The following is a 12,455-nucleotide window of genomic DNA, read 5'->3' as shown; positions in this document are numbered from 1 at the left end:
TGATTTGTGCTCATCGATCCGTTCAGGGGGCCCCAGCTGGCTGGAGGGCTGGGAAGAGCAGGATTTTGCTCAAGTCCTGAGTGCTTCTGAGACAGGAGAGAGAACAGGCCCCTCTGGATCAGGCTTTTAGTGACATGCGAAAGCCAAGATGTGTCTCCGAGGGGTAAACACGGGGGCTGAGGCAAAGAAGAGGAGAAGGGGCCCGTCTCCCTGCATCCTCTTTCCTCCAGGGCTCCTCAACCAGCACAGCTCCTACGTTTGTGTATCTACAGACACATAACGGATTGATTTCTCATTCTTTAAAGCTCAGTCCTCATTCAACGGTCTCACACGCAAGCGATGTAGACACAGGAACGTACACAAAAGCATTAAATGAGATAGATCTTTATTAGAAGCTTCCAGCATATTTTATCTGTTCTCCTCCTCCGCAAAACTCCACTTACTGGATATACGGCCGCTCTAGTCCATATAGAGCCTGTACATCTCTCCCTCTTGCTATTTACTGCTACGTATCTCACTGCACAACTGTGCAGTGCTCTCTCTTATCAGCAATAATACATGGTCTTCAGTACAACCCTATGCACATTAAAATTGCACGGCACTCTGCGTTACAAGGAAAGAACTAAATCTCGTCTCTCTCGTTTCTTAAGACAAACTTTGCCACAGACTGTTCCTATAAAGCTCATAGGCAGATCCACACAGGCGTCCCGGGCAGATTTCCCTCAGTACCTTTGTGGATCTGGTGCCTAAGTGCTTAACAGATCTCACACTCATGCTGTTATCAGACTTAGGAGTGAAGAAAAACCCTCGTGAGTAATCCCCTTGAGTGATCAGAAAGGCACTGGAGATAGGGAAGAAAACGAACCACTTCCTTTTCATTTTTTCCCCCACCTTCCATTCTGGGTCCCCTCCCATCCCCACAAGGTTACACACTCAGCCACGGCACCTCCTCACTCAACTTTTCCTCCAAGCCAACCTTACGCCCCTGGGATGGGAGACAGCATCTGGTGACCCTTCATCTGGTGATTGTCAGAGTCAAACATGTACACATGCCTTTTCCCCCTCTCCAACCTGTTCCTGTCCTTGTCAGGGCTCTTTCCTGAGGCTTCCCTGAGCTCAGCCCCTGTCTGTCCTGCACATCCTCCTGCAGGTCCCTCCTTCTTATCCCTTTCCTGGCTCTGGCTGGTTGACTCCTGCCCATGGTCCGTCTGTCCTGCACATCCTCCTGCAGGTCTCTCCTGCTTGCCCCTTCCCTGGCTCTAGCTGGTTGACCCCTGCCCATGGTCTACCTACAGGAGTGAAATGTGTCCTTGTAATGGGTGCTCCTCACCCACAGGGACAGACCCCCACATCCACAGCTCTGGCTCAGCAGGGCTGAGGTGGCCACATGCAACAGAAACCCTATCTCAGCCTCCTGAATCATTAGACAGAGCCGTGACTTCTTGGAGTGAAATCCAAGAGGATGAGTCCTCCTGCAGTGAGCCAAACCGGTCACGGGAGCCCCGGGCCTTGCCAAGCCAGCGGCCCCTCCATCCCCCTTTAGCTGCTCTCTGTGTGCAGCCAGCACACGCTCAGCAGAGCACCATGTTTGGACAGAAACAGCTCTTCCCCGAAGCTGTCTCCTCTCTTCCCTTCACAGAAACTCCAACCCTTTCATAGGAACGAAGCACTTCCCTGATTTCTTTTGCTCTTTCCTCCCTCCACCACCTCAGCCCCTTCCTTTTGCCACCAGGTGACTTCAGCAGGGAGGACGGACAAGCAGCGCCCTGGAACAGACACTGTGACTACTCCTAGGAGATAGCACAAGTATGCAAGAAGTGTGCAAAGAAAGAACAGAGCCAGCCCACGCCGGGCTCCTCTTCTGTCCAGTACAGGTACAAACTGCCTACCGTATTGCAAATGACTGTCACCAGAAGGATCCTGCTTCCTGTGACATTCCTGTCCCCTTTAGGGATGGGTCCAGAGAAGTCTTGGTGCTGGGATCCAGGCTCCTCACACTGCCCAAGAACGAAGTCCCCGGTCTCTGCCTCCGCCGTCCTCGCCTGTCCCCGGGCAGCACCTGTGGAGGGGGCTGAGCCTAGGTCCGGGGGTGTCCTTCTCTGACCTGCCTTCGGAAGTAGCGGATGGCAGAAAGCGTGCCAAAACTTGCCAGGAACACTGGAAAAGAGCCCAACACATTTCCAGAGTGAGGCTGGGTGCTTCTTCCAAACCTGAAGAACTTTTTCCAAACTTGAAGATCACAAGCGACTCGGCTCACTCTGGTCCATGGGATCTAAGGGGTGTCCATCCCCTCCCTTTCTCAGACCCCTCCTGCCTTTGCTCTCCATCCCCACCACGCTGTGCTTTGTTCCCAGCACGTTGAGTCCTGAGCCTCCCACAGCCTGGGCGACCACATCTAGTCCTATAGTTTGGGTACACGGATCACACCACCATTTCACAAGAAACAGCTGTTTTTAAGGGAAATGTGACATAGACTTCACGATTGTGGTGGAGATGGGTGGTGGTTAGATATACAGGTTCATGTGGAGATCTAATGGGTCTACTCTTGGATGAGAAGGTGACGGTGGGAAATCTCACCAGGGCTTCAGGACAGCCCCTTCATTTTCTACTTCTGTTTGGACCAGGAAGATCCAGGAAAAATATCAGTTTGTGGGTTATCTATGGATACTCTGATCCCAGCCAAAAGCAGAAAATACACAAAATCCAGAGTCAGAAAATACAGGAATACAGAAAACAACTCATGGAGATTATACACAGAATCAAGCTCTTCCTTGTACTTTCAGCTAACGGTTTTAGCTTGGCTCATAAGAGAGGTCAAATTCCCCTGATCTGTGCCCAATCAACATTGGGAACCCAAGCCATGCCTTTAGACTTCCCAGTTTAAATTCAGACTTTATTTTGATTTACGTCCTAGAGCCTGGGACACAGACAGGTCGACTCGATTTGTTAGAACCTAAAATGCCAAAAGAGAACTGCCAGTCCAGGATGTTGAGCAGCCCCTCACCTCCCCTCCTAACCAGGCACTTGTTGCACGTTGGGTTATGTGATCCCCAGGGCACGAGGACCATAACACGCTTTTCGCACCCTCTCCGAGGCCACGTCAACCACCTCATACTAAGAAAGTAAGGAGGAGCAGGCCAAAAACTCCTTGTGATGATTGCCCTGAGCAACTTTAGCTAATGAGCTATTCTCAGCCCTGGGGTGTCAGCTTCCTGTGTGACCTTAGTGGGGAACATTCCTCCTGGGGACAAGCAGCAGGAAACCCTGGCCCTGGTGTCTCTCCCCATGGTGGGGGCTCTCTGGTGCCCATGGGGTAGACCCCACTCCCTGCTCATCCAGGACCCTCACCCCTTGGGCTTCCTCTCTCCCCACAAGTTATTCAAATATTGGAGAGGGACTGAGAGAGCTCCTTTACTTGCAGGACTCAGTGCACCAGGATAATACTTCAGTTAAGCTGCATTTAGAAAAAAAAAATAATTATACCTTTACAGCACATTAGAAAAATCTATGCATTTGTTCCAGCTGAAAGGAAGGAGTTATAAACTTGCATAATCGAGGTCCTGATTCAGTTTTTAACCAGCACAGATCCTAAAGAAGCCTCTCTTCCCCTGACACACTGGTACCGGTCCCTCTCAGAGGAATAGAGACTTGTCCTACGTCTCACTTCAAACCAGCAGCCACTTTTTGTGGGGAAAGGCCAACCTAAATGAGTAGGTTTTTAATTTCTCCATTTCCATAGGAGAAAGAAGATATTAGAAAGTAACAGGACACTTTGGAAAAGCAGGAAAATGACTGCATTTTTCTACAGGCATCATTAGTATCCCTGCCTTCCTCTTTGCCATGCCTTCCATGAGGTCTATCCCACCCCTCTCCCACCAGGCTGGGCACCACACGTACTGGTCTTCCAGGCATCTGGAGCCTGCAGGTCGGAGGTCTTCACTGCCCAGGAGGCAAAGGCGCAGAAGACGAGGCACATGTCTTTGTGGGTCAACGTCAGCGGAGCCTCGGGATTCCCTGTGAGAAGAAGAGCACAAGGCTTGGAGATTTAGGGTTTTACAACACCTTCTCTGCCACAGCAGGCTCTGGTTCCTCTGGGGCAATAAGTCCCTTGCACTCCCAGAGAAATACATCTTTGTCACAAGTTTTCCCTCCCAGAAGGCCTTTTTTCCCCATTGGTCAAGTCAAACATGTCTATTTAGGACTCAGGTATGTTTCCTAAGGAGAGGGGTATATTTTTCACCTCTCTCAGTTTTAAACTTGGTTAAGAGCCCAAGGCAAGTATTTGTTGATGCCACCCATGGGCCTGGGAGGCACAGCCAGTGGACATGCCATCTCCAGGACCTCTGCCTGCCTCCCCACTTCCCTGTGTATCTTCCCAGCACACCCCTCTGTGGTGGCTGGAAGTGGGTCTGGGGTGTAGATTTAGGAGAGAACAATTCCTGGGCTGGCTGCGATGCGCTGGGGCTGCAGGCACCAAGAGGAGCACCAGCATCTCTCCATGGGTCCCACCTCACTCCCACCTCCTGCTTTGTCCAGGGAGAGAGCCCTGAGTGCTCTCCATTTCCTTCTCTGCTGGAATCCCAGCCTGGCATAACTTGAAGACGTGTTGCAAGAGTAGGTTATTTTTTGCTCCTACGTTTATTTGATCAGGCTTTTAATTAAAGCTGGCTTATTAATTAGCTATGACCAGGGCAAAGGGGTTTTTCCCTGTGTAAACAGACTGGAAGCTCTATTTTGAGGCACCCTTTGGGATGACTCATTCATTGTTTGGTTTTAATATTAACTACGAGGCACTGGGGCCATAAGCATCATATAAGCTTTAAGATAAATGTGCAGACTGTCCTGGTGGGTCAGGCTCGCTCTCCCTTCATTCCCATTTTTCTTGCCTGCCTCCAGTAGCAGTCAATGTTCAGGCAACCTCTGAGGTCTCCGGAGGGTGTTTTTCAAATTTCAAATTACTGTGTGTTTTAAAGTCCCCCTCACCTCTTTCAGCTGGCAGCCCTGGACACATTCCACTCTGCGCACACCTTTTCCCCCACCAATATTAGATCAACTAAGCAGCCCAACCTTAACAGGACAGCAACCGAGCAGCCAGTGCTGTATCTCAGGGACATGATGTTTTTGGTACAGCAGGATTTTTCCACTCTGCCTCCCACCCCCTCATCAGAAATCCAGGTGAGTGGTTCTGCACACAGTTGGGTGGCACTGGGGAGGGGGATTCCTATCTCCACCCCACCTTGCAGTAACACCAGCCATGTTTAATGCAGCTAAACACTTCAGATGATAGTTTTTCTTGGCCAAAATACAAAAAGAATAGATTAGATCCATGGTAAGTTATAGCCATTCAGGGGGACAACCGCATCAGGTAGGACAGGGACTTCGGGCCAGCCTGAGTTTCAGCCTCTTGCATGCACACTGGCATGACCCCCTCTGCCCCAGGAGTGGAATTTGGGGGGAGCAAAGTGAGTTATTCCCAGAATATACCCCGATTCCCCATCCATGCCTCCTGTAGCACCAGGAGCCAGCCTGTGGGGCCTGGCCAGCAGCACTTGCTTGGCATGGGGACAATGTGAGCATCACAGGAGACAGCCACATGGCATGTCATGGTGGTTGGCTTTAGCCACACTTCCAAAGATCCCAGGGCTGCTGTGTGGCAAGGTTAACATGCCAGAAATGTGATTTCAGACCTGGCGGAGCCCACCAAAGTGCTGCCAGCTGTAGGGTGGCATTAATGTCACTGCAGCTGGAGTGGAGGTGGCCACAGCAGGGCCAGAGCTGGCTGCCAGGCTTGCCAAAGGGTGGTGGGAGCAGGGGACACCACGCAAAGCAGAGGCACATCACCACATGGCACGGTGAGCCCGGGGCTGCCGGGCAGCGGGCAGGGGGTTACAGTGCTTTACCTCTGAGAGCAAGGGCCATGTCCAAAGCTTCTGGCCGTTCCTGGTTTCTTCCCACCGGGACGAGGGAGAGCTTCTCTCCGGACCCTCTCCGCAAGAGAGTCTGGGGGGCTGGAGCTTGGCCTCTGCTGAGATGCTTTTGCAGGAGGGACTTCAATGCCCCCACAGCTTTCTTCACCTCAGAGCCTGGAGTGATGGAGAAAATCTTTCTCCAGCCTGCCCTGTTCCTAGGCCCATCTGGAAAGAAGTGTTCATACACCTCAGGGACGGAGATAACCACAGAGTCTGTGACCAGAGACGAGTCGGGATCCTCATTTTGCAGCTGAGTGTGGTCCAAGCTGCTGAACTTCTTTCGCTTCCTGTCTTTACCCTTGCCTTTTTTCCTGGTTCCTTCTGGTTCATTGAAAAAATACTCATACAGTTCAGGCAAGGATATTTCCCTTTCCAAGGGTACTTTCTCCCCCTCCACTGAGTTCTCCATTCCCTCTTCTTCCCCTTGGGAGTCACAGAACAAATAGTCGTACATCTCAGGCCAAGTCACGTCCAGGGATTCTGCTCTTGAAAAGGCCCCGGATGCCAAGCAAGGGGGGCCCAGCTCCCTGGGGGTCTCGGCTGAAGGCTCCCCATCAGCTCCCTCAGCAGCATCCCCTCCAAAAGCAGCCACGCTCTTGGGATGGAGAGGCTTCTCTAGCACCTCCTGGCACGGCTCTCCCGGAGGAGCCGCAGCTCCGCTGGCAGGGATCACCGGCACATTGTCACGTACGCCCGAGCCACCAGCCTGCCCTGGCTTTGAGTGTTTGGTGGCTTTTGCCTTCCCTGGGGACTGTGCCCCCGGTTCCTTCACCTTCTGCTTCGGGGGAGCGCTCACGGCCGCATCACCCTCCTCCGTGCTAGGGCTGGGCCCCGGCCGTTTGCTCTCCGCTGCCTCCTCGCTCCCCAGCTTCACCAGGGGTGGCTTGGCTGCCTTCTCCTTCCCTTTGCTCTTCCGTGAGGACAGTGGGGAGCTCAAAGGTGCCTTCGTGGCTACGCCAGCCCCCTGTGCCGCAGCCCCCGCAGGCTCCCTGTCCCCCTGGGCTGCCTCGGCGGCACCGGTTCCACGTTGCTTGCGGCTCTTTCTGCCGAGTCCTGGCACCTTGGGCCTCACCACATCAGGGGAACCAGCCGGGGAGCCGGGCTCGCCACCCGCTCTCTCCCCGCTGGCCTCCTCCCGCGCCGGGACGCTGGGTGCTTTGGGTGCAGTCTCCAGGGCTGGGCTGGGGGGCTGCTCAGGTGGGGGTCCCCGTATCCCGGGCTCCGAGCGGGCAGCGCTGCCAGGACTTTTCTTCGCCGAACCCTCCGGGGGGGTAGCCGGTGCCCGCGAGCTGCGCTGCACCAGAGACCCTGGCTGTGCCACCACCGGGCTGCCACGGGGCTGTCCCCCTCCTGCGTCCCCTCCCTGTTCGGGGGCTCCAGCTGGGGGGCTGGGGGGCTCCATGGTGGCTCCCTTCTCCGACGGCGATGCCGGCTGCGGTGCTGCCGCTTCACATGCTGTGTCCTGCCCTGGGCTGCTCTCGGCTGTGCCACCAGCCTGGCTGGCCGGGGTGGCTGCGGGGGGACACAGGGGCTGCCTCCCCTGGGCACTGGGCATCGGAGCAAGAGAAGGGCAGCCGAGCTTGTCGCTCTCGCACAGAAACCTGCCGACCGAGCCCAGGTCCGCTTCGTCCTCGCTGCCCGAGAGAAGCTCCGGCAGGGCAAGGTGCCCGCCGGCCGGCCAGCGCAAAGAGGCGTCTCCGGTCACCCCACGTGGGGGAGAGGATCCCGTGCCAGGCCCTGGCCCGCTGCCCACCCTGGCTGCGATCTGCCCGTTGGTGCTGGCGTGGCAGTCCCTCCCCGGCACGCCGTCCCCTTGTTCAATGTCACTGAGACACTGCTCCTCGGCCGTGGCCAGGGCGGCCGGCTTGAGGTCGCATTCCTCCGACGCCAGCAAGAACTCAGCCCAGTCCCTGTCGTTCAGCTGGATGCTGTACTCGAAGTTATCCATGCCTGCAGCAGCAAAGCAAGGGGAGGGAGGGGGGCCGGAGAGATCAGGGCATGAGGAGGGGGCACCAGCATCAGCAGACAAAGCCGAGGAGGGTGACCCTAACCCTTTCCCCCCCTCGTTCCTGCCCTGTTATCCCAATTCAATCATCCTTATTCATTTCCAGCTGAAACCAGTGGGAGGCGAGGGCTGCTCCTGGCAGGCTCAGCAGGACAAGTGTGGATGTGCTGGACCACCACCCTGCCAGCGGTGAGAGACCACTGCTACCCCCTCAGGTCCCTCCTGCTTCTGCTCCCTGAGCACAGCAGCACAGCAGGTTTGGGATTCTCTCCACAGCAGCATCACACCTCACATACACTTTTTCCTACTCCTTTTGCCTACAGCCCATTGGAAAAAGTGGGGGATTTATGCTCTCGAGCGTTCCTGCTGCCACGGCATCATGCACGAAGCACAGTCCAAACAAGGACCTTTCAGCAAGACATGGCAGCCCCTTCCGTACCCGTGGCTCTGGGGAGGGAGATGCAACAGAGCCCCCAAAACAGCAGGGGGGGGATCCAGCGGCAGGAGAAGAAGCAGAGAGATGGCAAAGCTGCATCCTACCTGTACCACAACCTAAGGCGGTGATGGAGCCATTCAAAGAGCCGCGAAGGAAAATCCTCCCAGCACAACATGATGCTGTACCCTTGACGGGGGCAGAGAGCTCGGCTCCAGGACAGATCCATTCAGGGGCTAAAAATAGACACCCCCCTTCTCCCTCCCCAGTGTGTCACTTGAGATCCGGGTGTGATGGGTCCGGAGAGGGCAGGCCCATATATAGAAGCTGGTGGGGAAGATATGAGGGTGCCAGCCAATGCTTTTCTGTCCCACAGCTTCTGGGGTCTCAGGACCACTCCTGATGCCCACTGCTCCCTTCTGCTCTCTGCCTGGGGTCTCTCCGTGGGATGGCCAGCAGAGAAGGGATCCAGACCACACAGCTCCCAGCCTTTAGCACAAGCTGGAGCGTGACATCTGGATGGCAACGACCGCCCTTTTTTTCAACACACCCACCTCTTTGCCTCAGCCTGTGGGTTGCCCATTTCTAGGGTGACAAAGACATGCCTCAGGGGCACGGTTTGTCTGTTGATGGTGCTCCTAGGGCACTCATTGCCAGCCTACTGCAGATTTACATCAAAAGATCACCTCCAGCGTCATGGTCTTGTGACAAGCCCTGCATGGTGAGTGGCTGCTGTCCCACGCCACCCAGGATTGTCTGGTGCTGGTGGCAGAGGGAGACTTTGGTTGGAGACTCGGGGTGAGCCCGGCACGAGGGGGTTACAGGGGGAAGCGACTGGCCAAGGGTGGCCTGGCAGGTCAGCAACCGGAGCCAGAAATAGCCCTCAGCTCCTGTGAGCCCCGGAGCCTGCCTCCCACCGCATGTCCTGGGGGCCAGAAATAGATGCCCTGAAGTAACTGCCTGCAGCACAGAGCCCAGGAGCCTAAGCACGAGCCCAGCCCCAGGCCCTGCTGCCCAGAGGGTGGCCAGTGCTTTCCCAAGGCTTTGACCACCCCTTGGGTCACCAGGCTACTGCAGACACCACACTGGAGATGGCCAGTTGTATAGACACTGCGGGAGCCAAGAGGGACCCACGTGCTCTGCATCCACCCCGGGGGTCCTCGGTGGGACTGGGGTGCTGGCCACGCCACATGGCATGATCTAGGGAGCCAGGGACCAGCTCCCAGCTCCTGTCCCATAGCCTGGAGGTCACTTGGGTCCCTTGCCCTGCCCTGCCAGCACCCGCCATCCTGTGGGAAGGAAGCTCCCCGTGGTGGCTGCCTTCACACACTGCAGTGCCAGGGAGCGAGCCAGGAGCGTGCAGCCCATGGGCAGCCAGAGCTGAACGCACAGCCCCACGCCGCCGGGTAAATATTGAGCAGGACACGCTTCCTTTCTCCATGCTCCGGGCTGACGCATGCAGGGAGCTCGCCGAGCCGAGAAAATATGGAAGGAAAGAGGTCTGCTGCCTTCCCGTCCTATCTCATTTCTCATCTGGCTACACCCTTCTCCCTCTCCCCCTCACACGCGCTCGCAGATGCAGAAGGGAAACCGACTGGCTTCCTTTTCTTGGCTGCAGTCGACTTCCTTCCCTTTGAGCCCAGCAGCCGGGGTTAGTCAGAGGAACCTTTAAACTCTGCCTCGCAAACCGCAGCAGCGAACATAAAAGAGAGGGAGGCAGCGAGACGGAACTGGAAGCCAGCGGCGGGCTGGCGGCCCGCGTTATCAGTGTCACATTTAAAAACCAGCGCTGGAGCAGCCACACACCAAACCCGACAGGAACTGCACACACCCCACCACACGTCCCACCCTGGCCTCAGAGACACAAACAAGTCTGGGCGCAGGAGACATCCAAGTATTTATTTAGCTGTCCAGGGTGAAGCCCACACACCGTCCTTGGGGAAATTACGCATCTGCTAGCACTTCCCTGCCTTCTTCTTGGCGGGGAGGGGGGTGCATAAAAGCACAGCGTGGACTTCAAGGGCAAGGCACGCTGCCCCGAGCCACGCAGGCTGCAGAAGGAGCATGATTCAGAAGGACATCCAGCAGTTGCAGCCAGGACAGACTGTCTCTGGTTACCCTCTGGCACGTGCTGTGTGACCCTGTGCCTCTCTGGGATACCTGGCTCCAGCTCTCCAGAGGAGCCGGTGCCAGATGCTGGGATGCTGCAGGGCTGGTCCAGCACCTCTGGACCAACCTGACTGGTGGATGCAACTTGCCAAGCCGTGGGCAGGCGGGCACAGGCTTCCCCACCACCTCCCAGCACCTCCAGTATGGACGCTTTGGTATTAAGGACATTATATAAATAACTAATGTCACCGTGTAATTAGAGAAGGGCCTGAAATAAAGCAGCAGATGAGGCCCCTCTCTGCCTGACGGCACAGGACACAGTGTGGGAGAAAGAGCCAAAATAAAGGGCATGGAAAACGGAGCTGGGCAAGAAAATCCACAGTGCCATGGAAGGACACTTCCTTTGGCATTAAGACCCCTTCTGTGGCTTCAGGCTCCATGTTCATTCCTCCCAGTGTAAGGGGACTTCTACAGACTGGCACGGGGGAGACAACCTATCAGAGGTATATAGAATAATACTCTAAGATAAGCAATTTCCTACCCAGGAGACTCCATTTGGGAGAATTCTACCTTCACAGAGCTTCTAAAATCAACACTAAAGCATCACGAGTATGGGGGTTTTGGCTGAATTCACAATGTGGAGAAACGTGGGTCTGATTACAAACACATCCTCCCTGCCCTGCTCTAGACCCGTCACATGCTGTGTGTTAGGGGAGGAAGAGAGTGATGAGTTTGCAGGGAAAGCAATGGGAAAAAAACAAAACAACATAACGGGCCCTGCTCTAGACCCGTCACATGCTGTGTGTTAGGGGAGGAAGAGAGTGATGAGTTTGCAGGGAAAGCAATAGGAAAAAAAAAACAACCAACATAACGGAAAGAGAAATATGTCCACAGCTTCGGGAGCAAGACTACATTGGCTTTTGCTGCTTCCCACTGCCTGGGACAGACAGCTCTATTTGTGCCCATTTCCTCATGTCTTTTTCCACTTTGGCTTGGTCATCATCCTTCAGCCTTGGTCACTGATACAGCGTGGCCTTGTCTGCCCATCTCTGGCTCTGCTCTCGTCGCCTGCTCTCACGGTACCAGCTTTTCCATCTTGTGATCTCTCCCCCCGGGATCTGATTAATTTCTCCCCTTCCATAAATTCCTGCGAGGTACAAACTGTCACACAGATAGCTCCGTCCTTCGTGTCCAGGAGCAGGGAATGCTGAGCTGCTCGGCTATGGCTTCGACCTTGCACTGCTAACAGCCAGGAGACCTCCCTGGTGACAGGGAGAGAGCTAACAAAGAATTTAGATCCATCCCAGAGAATGCCTGGAAGTAACAGTTAATCCACGCTGAGGAAGGGGTTAAGTCTGCATTGAAACTCTGAGTGCAATGAAGCTGTAACCACCGGTCTGGTTTTGCTGGTTTGGGGGCAGGTGAGTGGCTAGGAATTATCACCCCCCAAACCATAAGAGGTCTGCATTGTTTTTGCCTAAACCCTTTAACTGTTTGGGGTGGGTTTGGGGTTGGGTTTTTTTGCCTGAAACTCACTCCCCAGGGTCTCTTAAAATTCAAGCCCATGCTTCCCAAGCAGCCAGCAGCGGGCTCACTCAAAGGTCAGCCTTAGCTGACTTGAAACTCAGCCCGCACTTGCCTGAAACTCTGCCAAGCTCTTCCAAAAGGCTTGTATCCTGGCCTGAGTTTCGGGTTGCTAATCCAAGTCTCGCTGAGTTTCAGGTTTCCCCTGCAAGCTTTGGCTTTGCTCGACACAAGAATAGCCTCTACTCAGCTGGCTGGGACCCTTCCTGCCGGGGCAGGGGTGGCAGAACGCAGCCACCTCCCATGCCAAGAAAGAAGAGGCAGGGCAGAGAGGGCACGCAGCTGCCTCGGAGGCACAGGGCACAGACGGGCCCAATATCCATGACCCTGGACTCACCATCCCTAAGGGACAGGT

General features: G+C 55.2%; 1 protein-coding gene across 1 annotated transcript; it reads right to left on the bottom strand.

The window, feature by feature from the left end:
- Nucleotides 1–1,212: 1,212 nt before the first annotated feature.
- On the bottom strand, nt 1,213–8,840 carry PERM1 (PPARGC1 and ESRR induced regulator, muscle 1). Its single transcript, XM_014941335.1, has 4 exons — nt 8,515–8,840; nt 5,901–7,919; nt 3,898–4,014; nt 1,213–2,157 (listed from the first exon to the last, which is right to left on the bottom strand). The coding sequence occupies exons 2-4, from the start codon at nt 7,915–7,917 to the stop codon at nt 2,078–2,080; spliced, it is 2,214 nt and encodes a 737-aa protein (XP_014796821.1). The 5' UTR covers nt 7,918–7,919; nt 8,515–8,840; the 3' UTR covers nt 1,213–2,077.
- Nucleotides 8,841–12,455: the final 3,615 nt, after the last annotated feature.

Source organism: Calidris pugnax, unplaced genomic scaffold, assembly GCF_001431845.1.
Source record: "Calidris pugnax isolate Ruff unplaced genomic scaffold, ASM143184v1 scaffold82, whole genome shotgun sequence".
Classification (NCBI taxonomy): Eukaryota; Metazoa; Chordata; class Aves; order Charadriiformes; family Scolopacidae; genus Calidris; species Calidris pugnax.
Note: the sequence above shows the minus strand (reverse complement) of the source record. Positions and strands in the feature narration are given on the sequence as shown.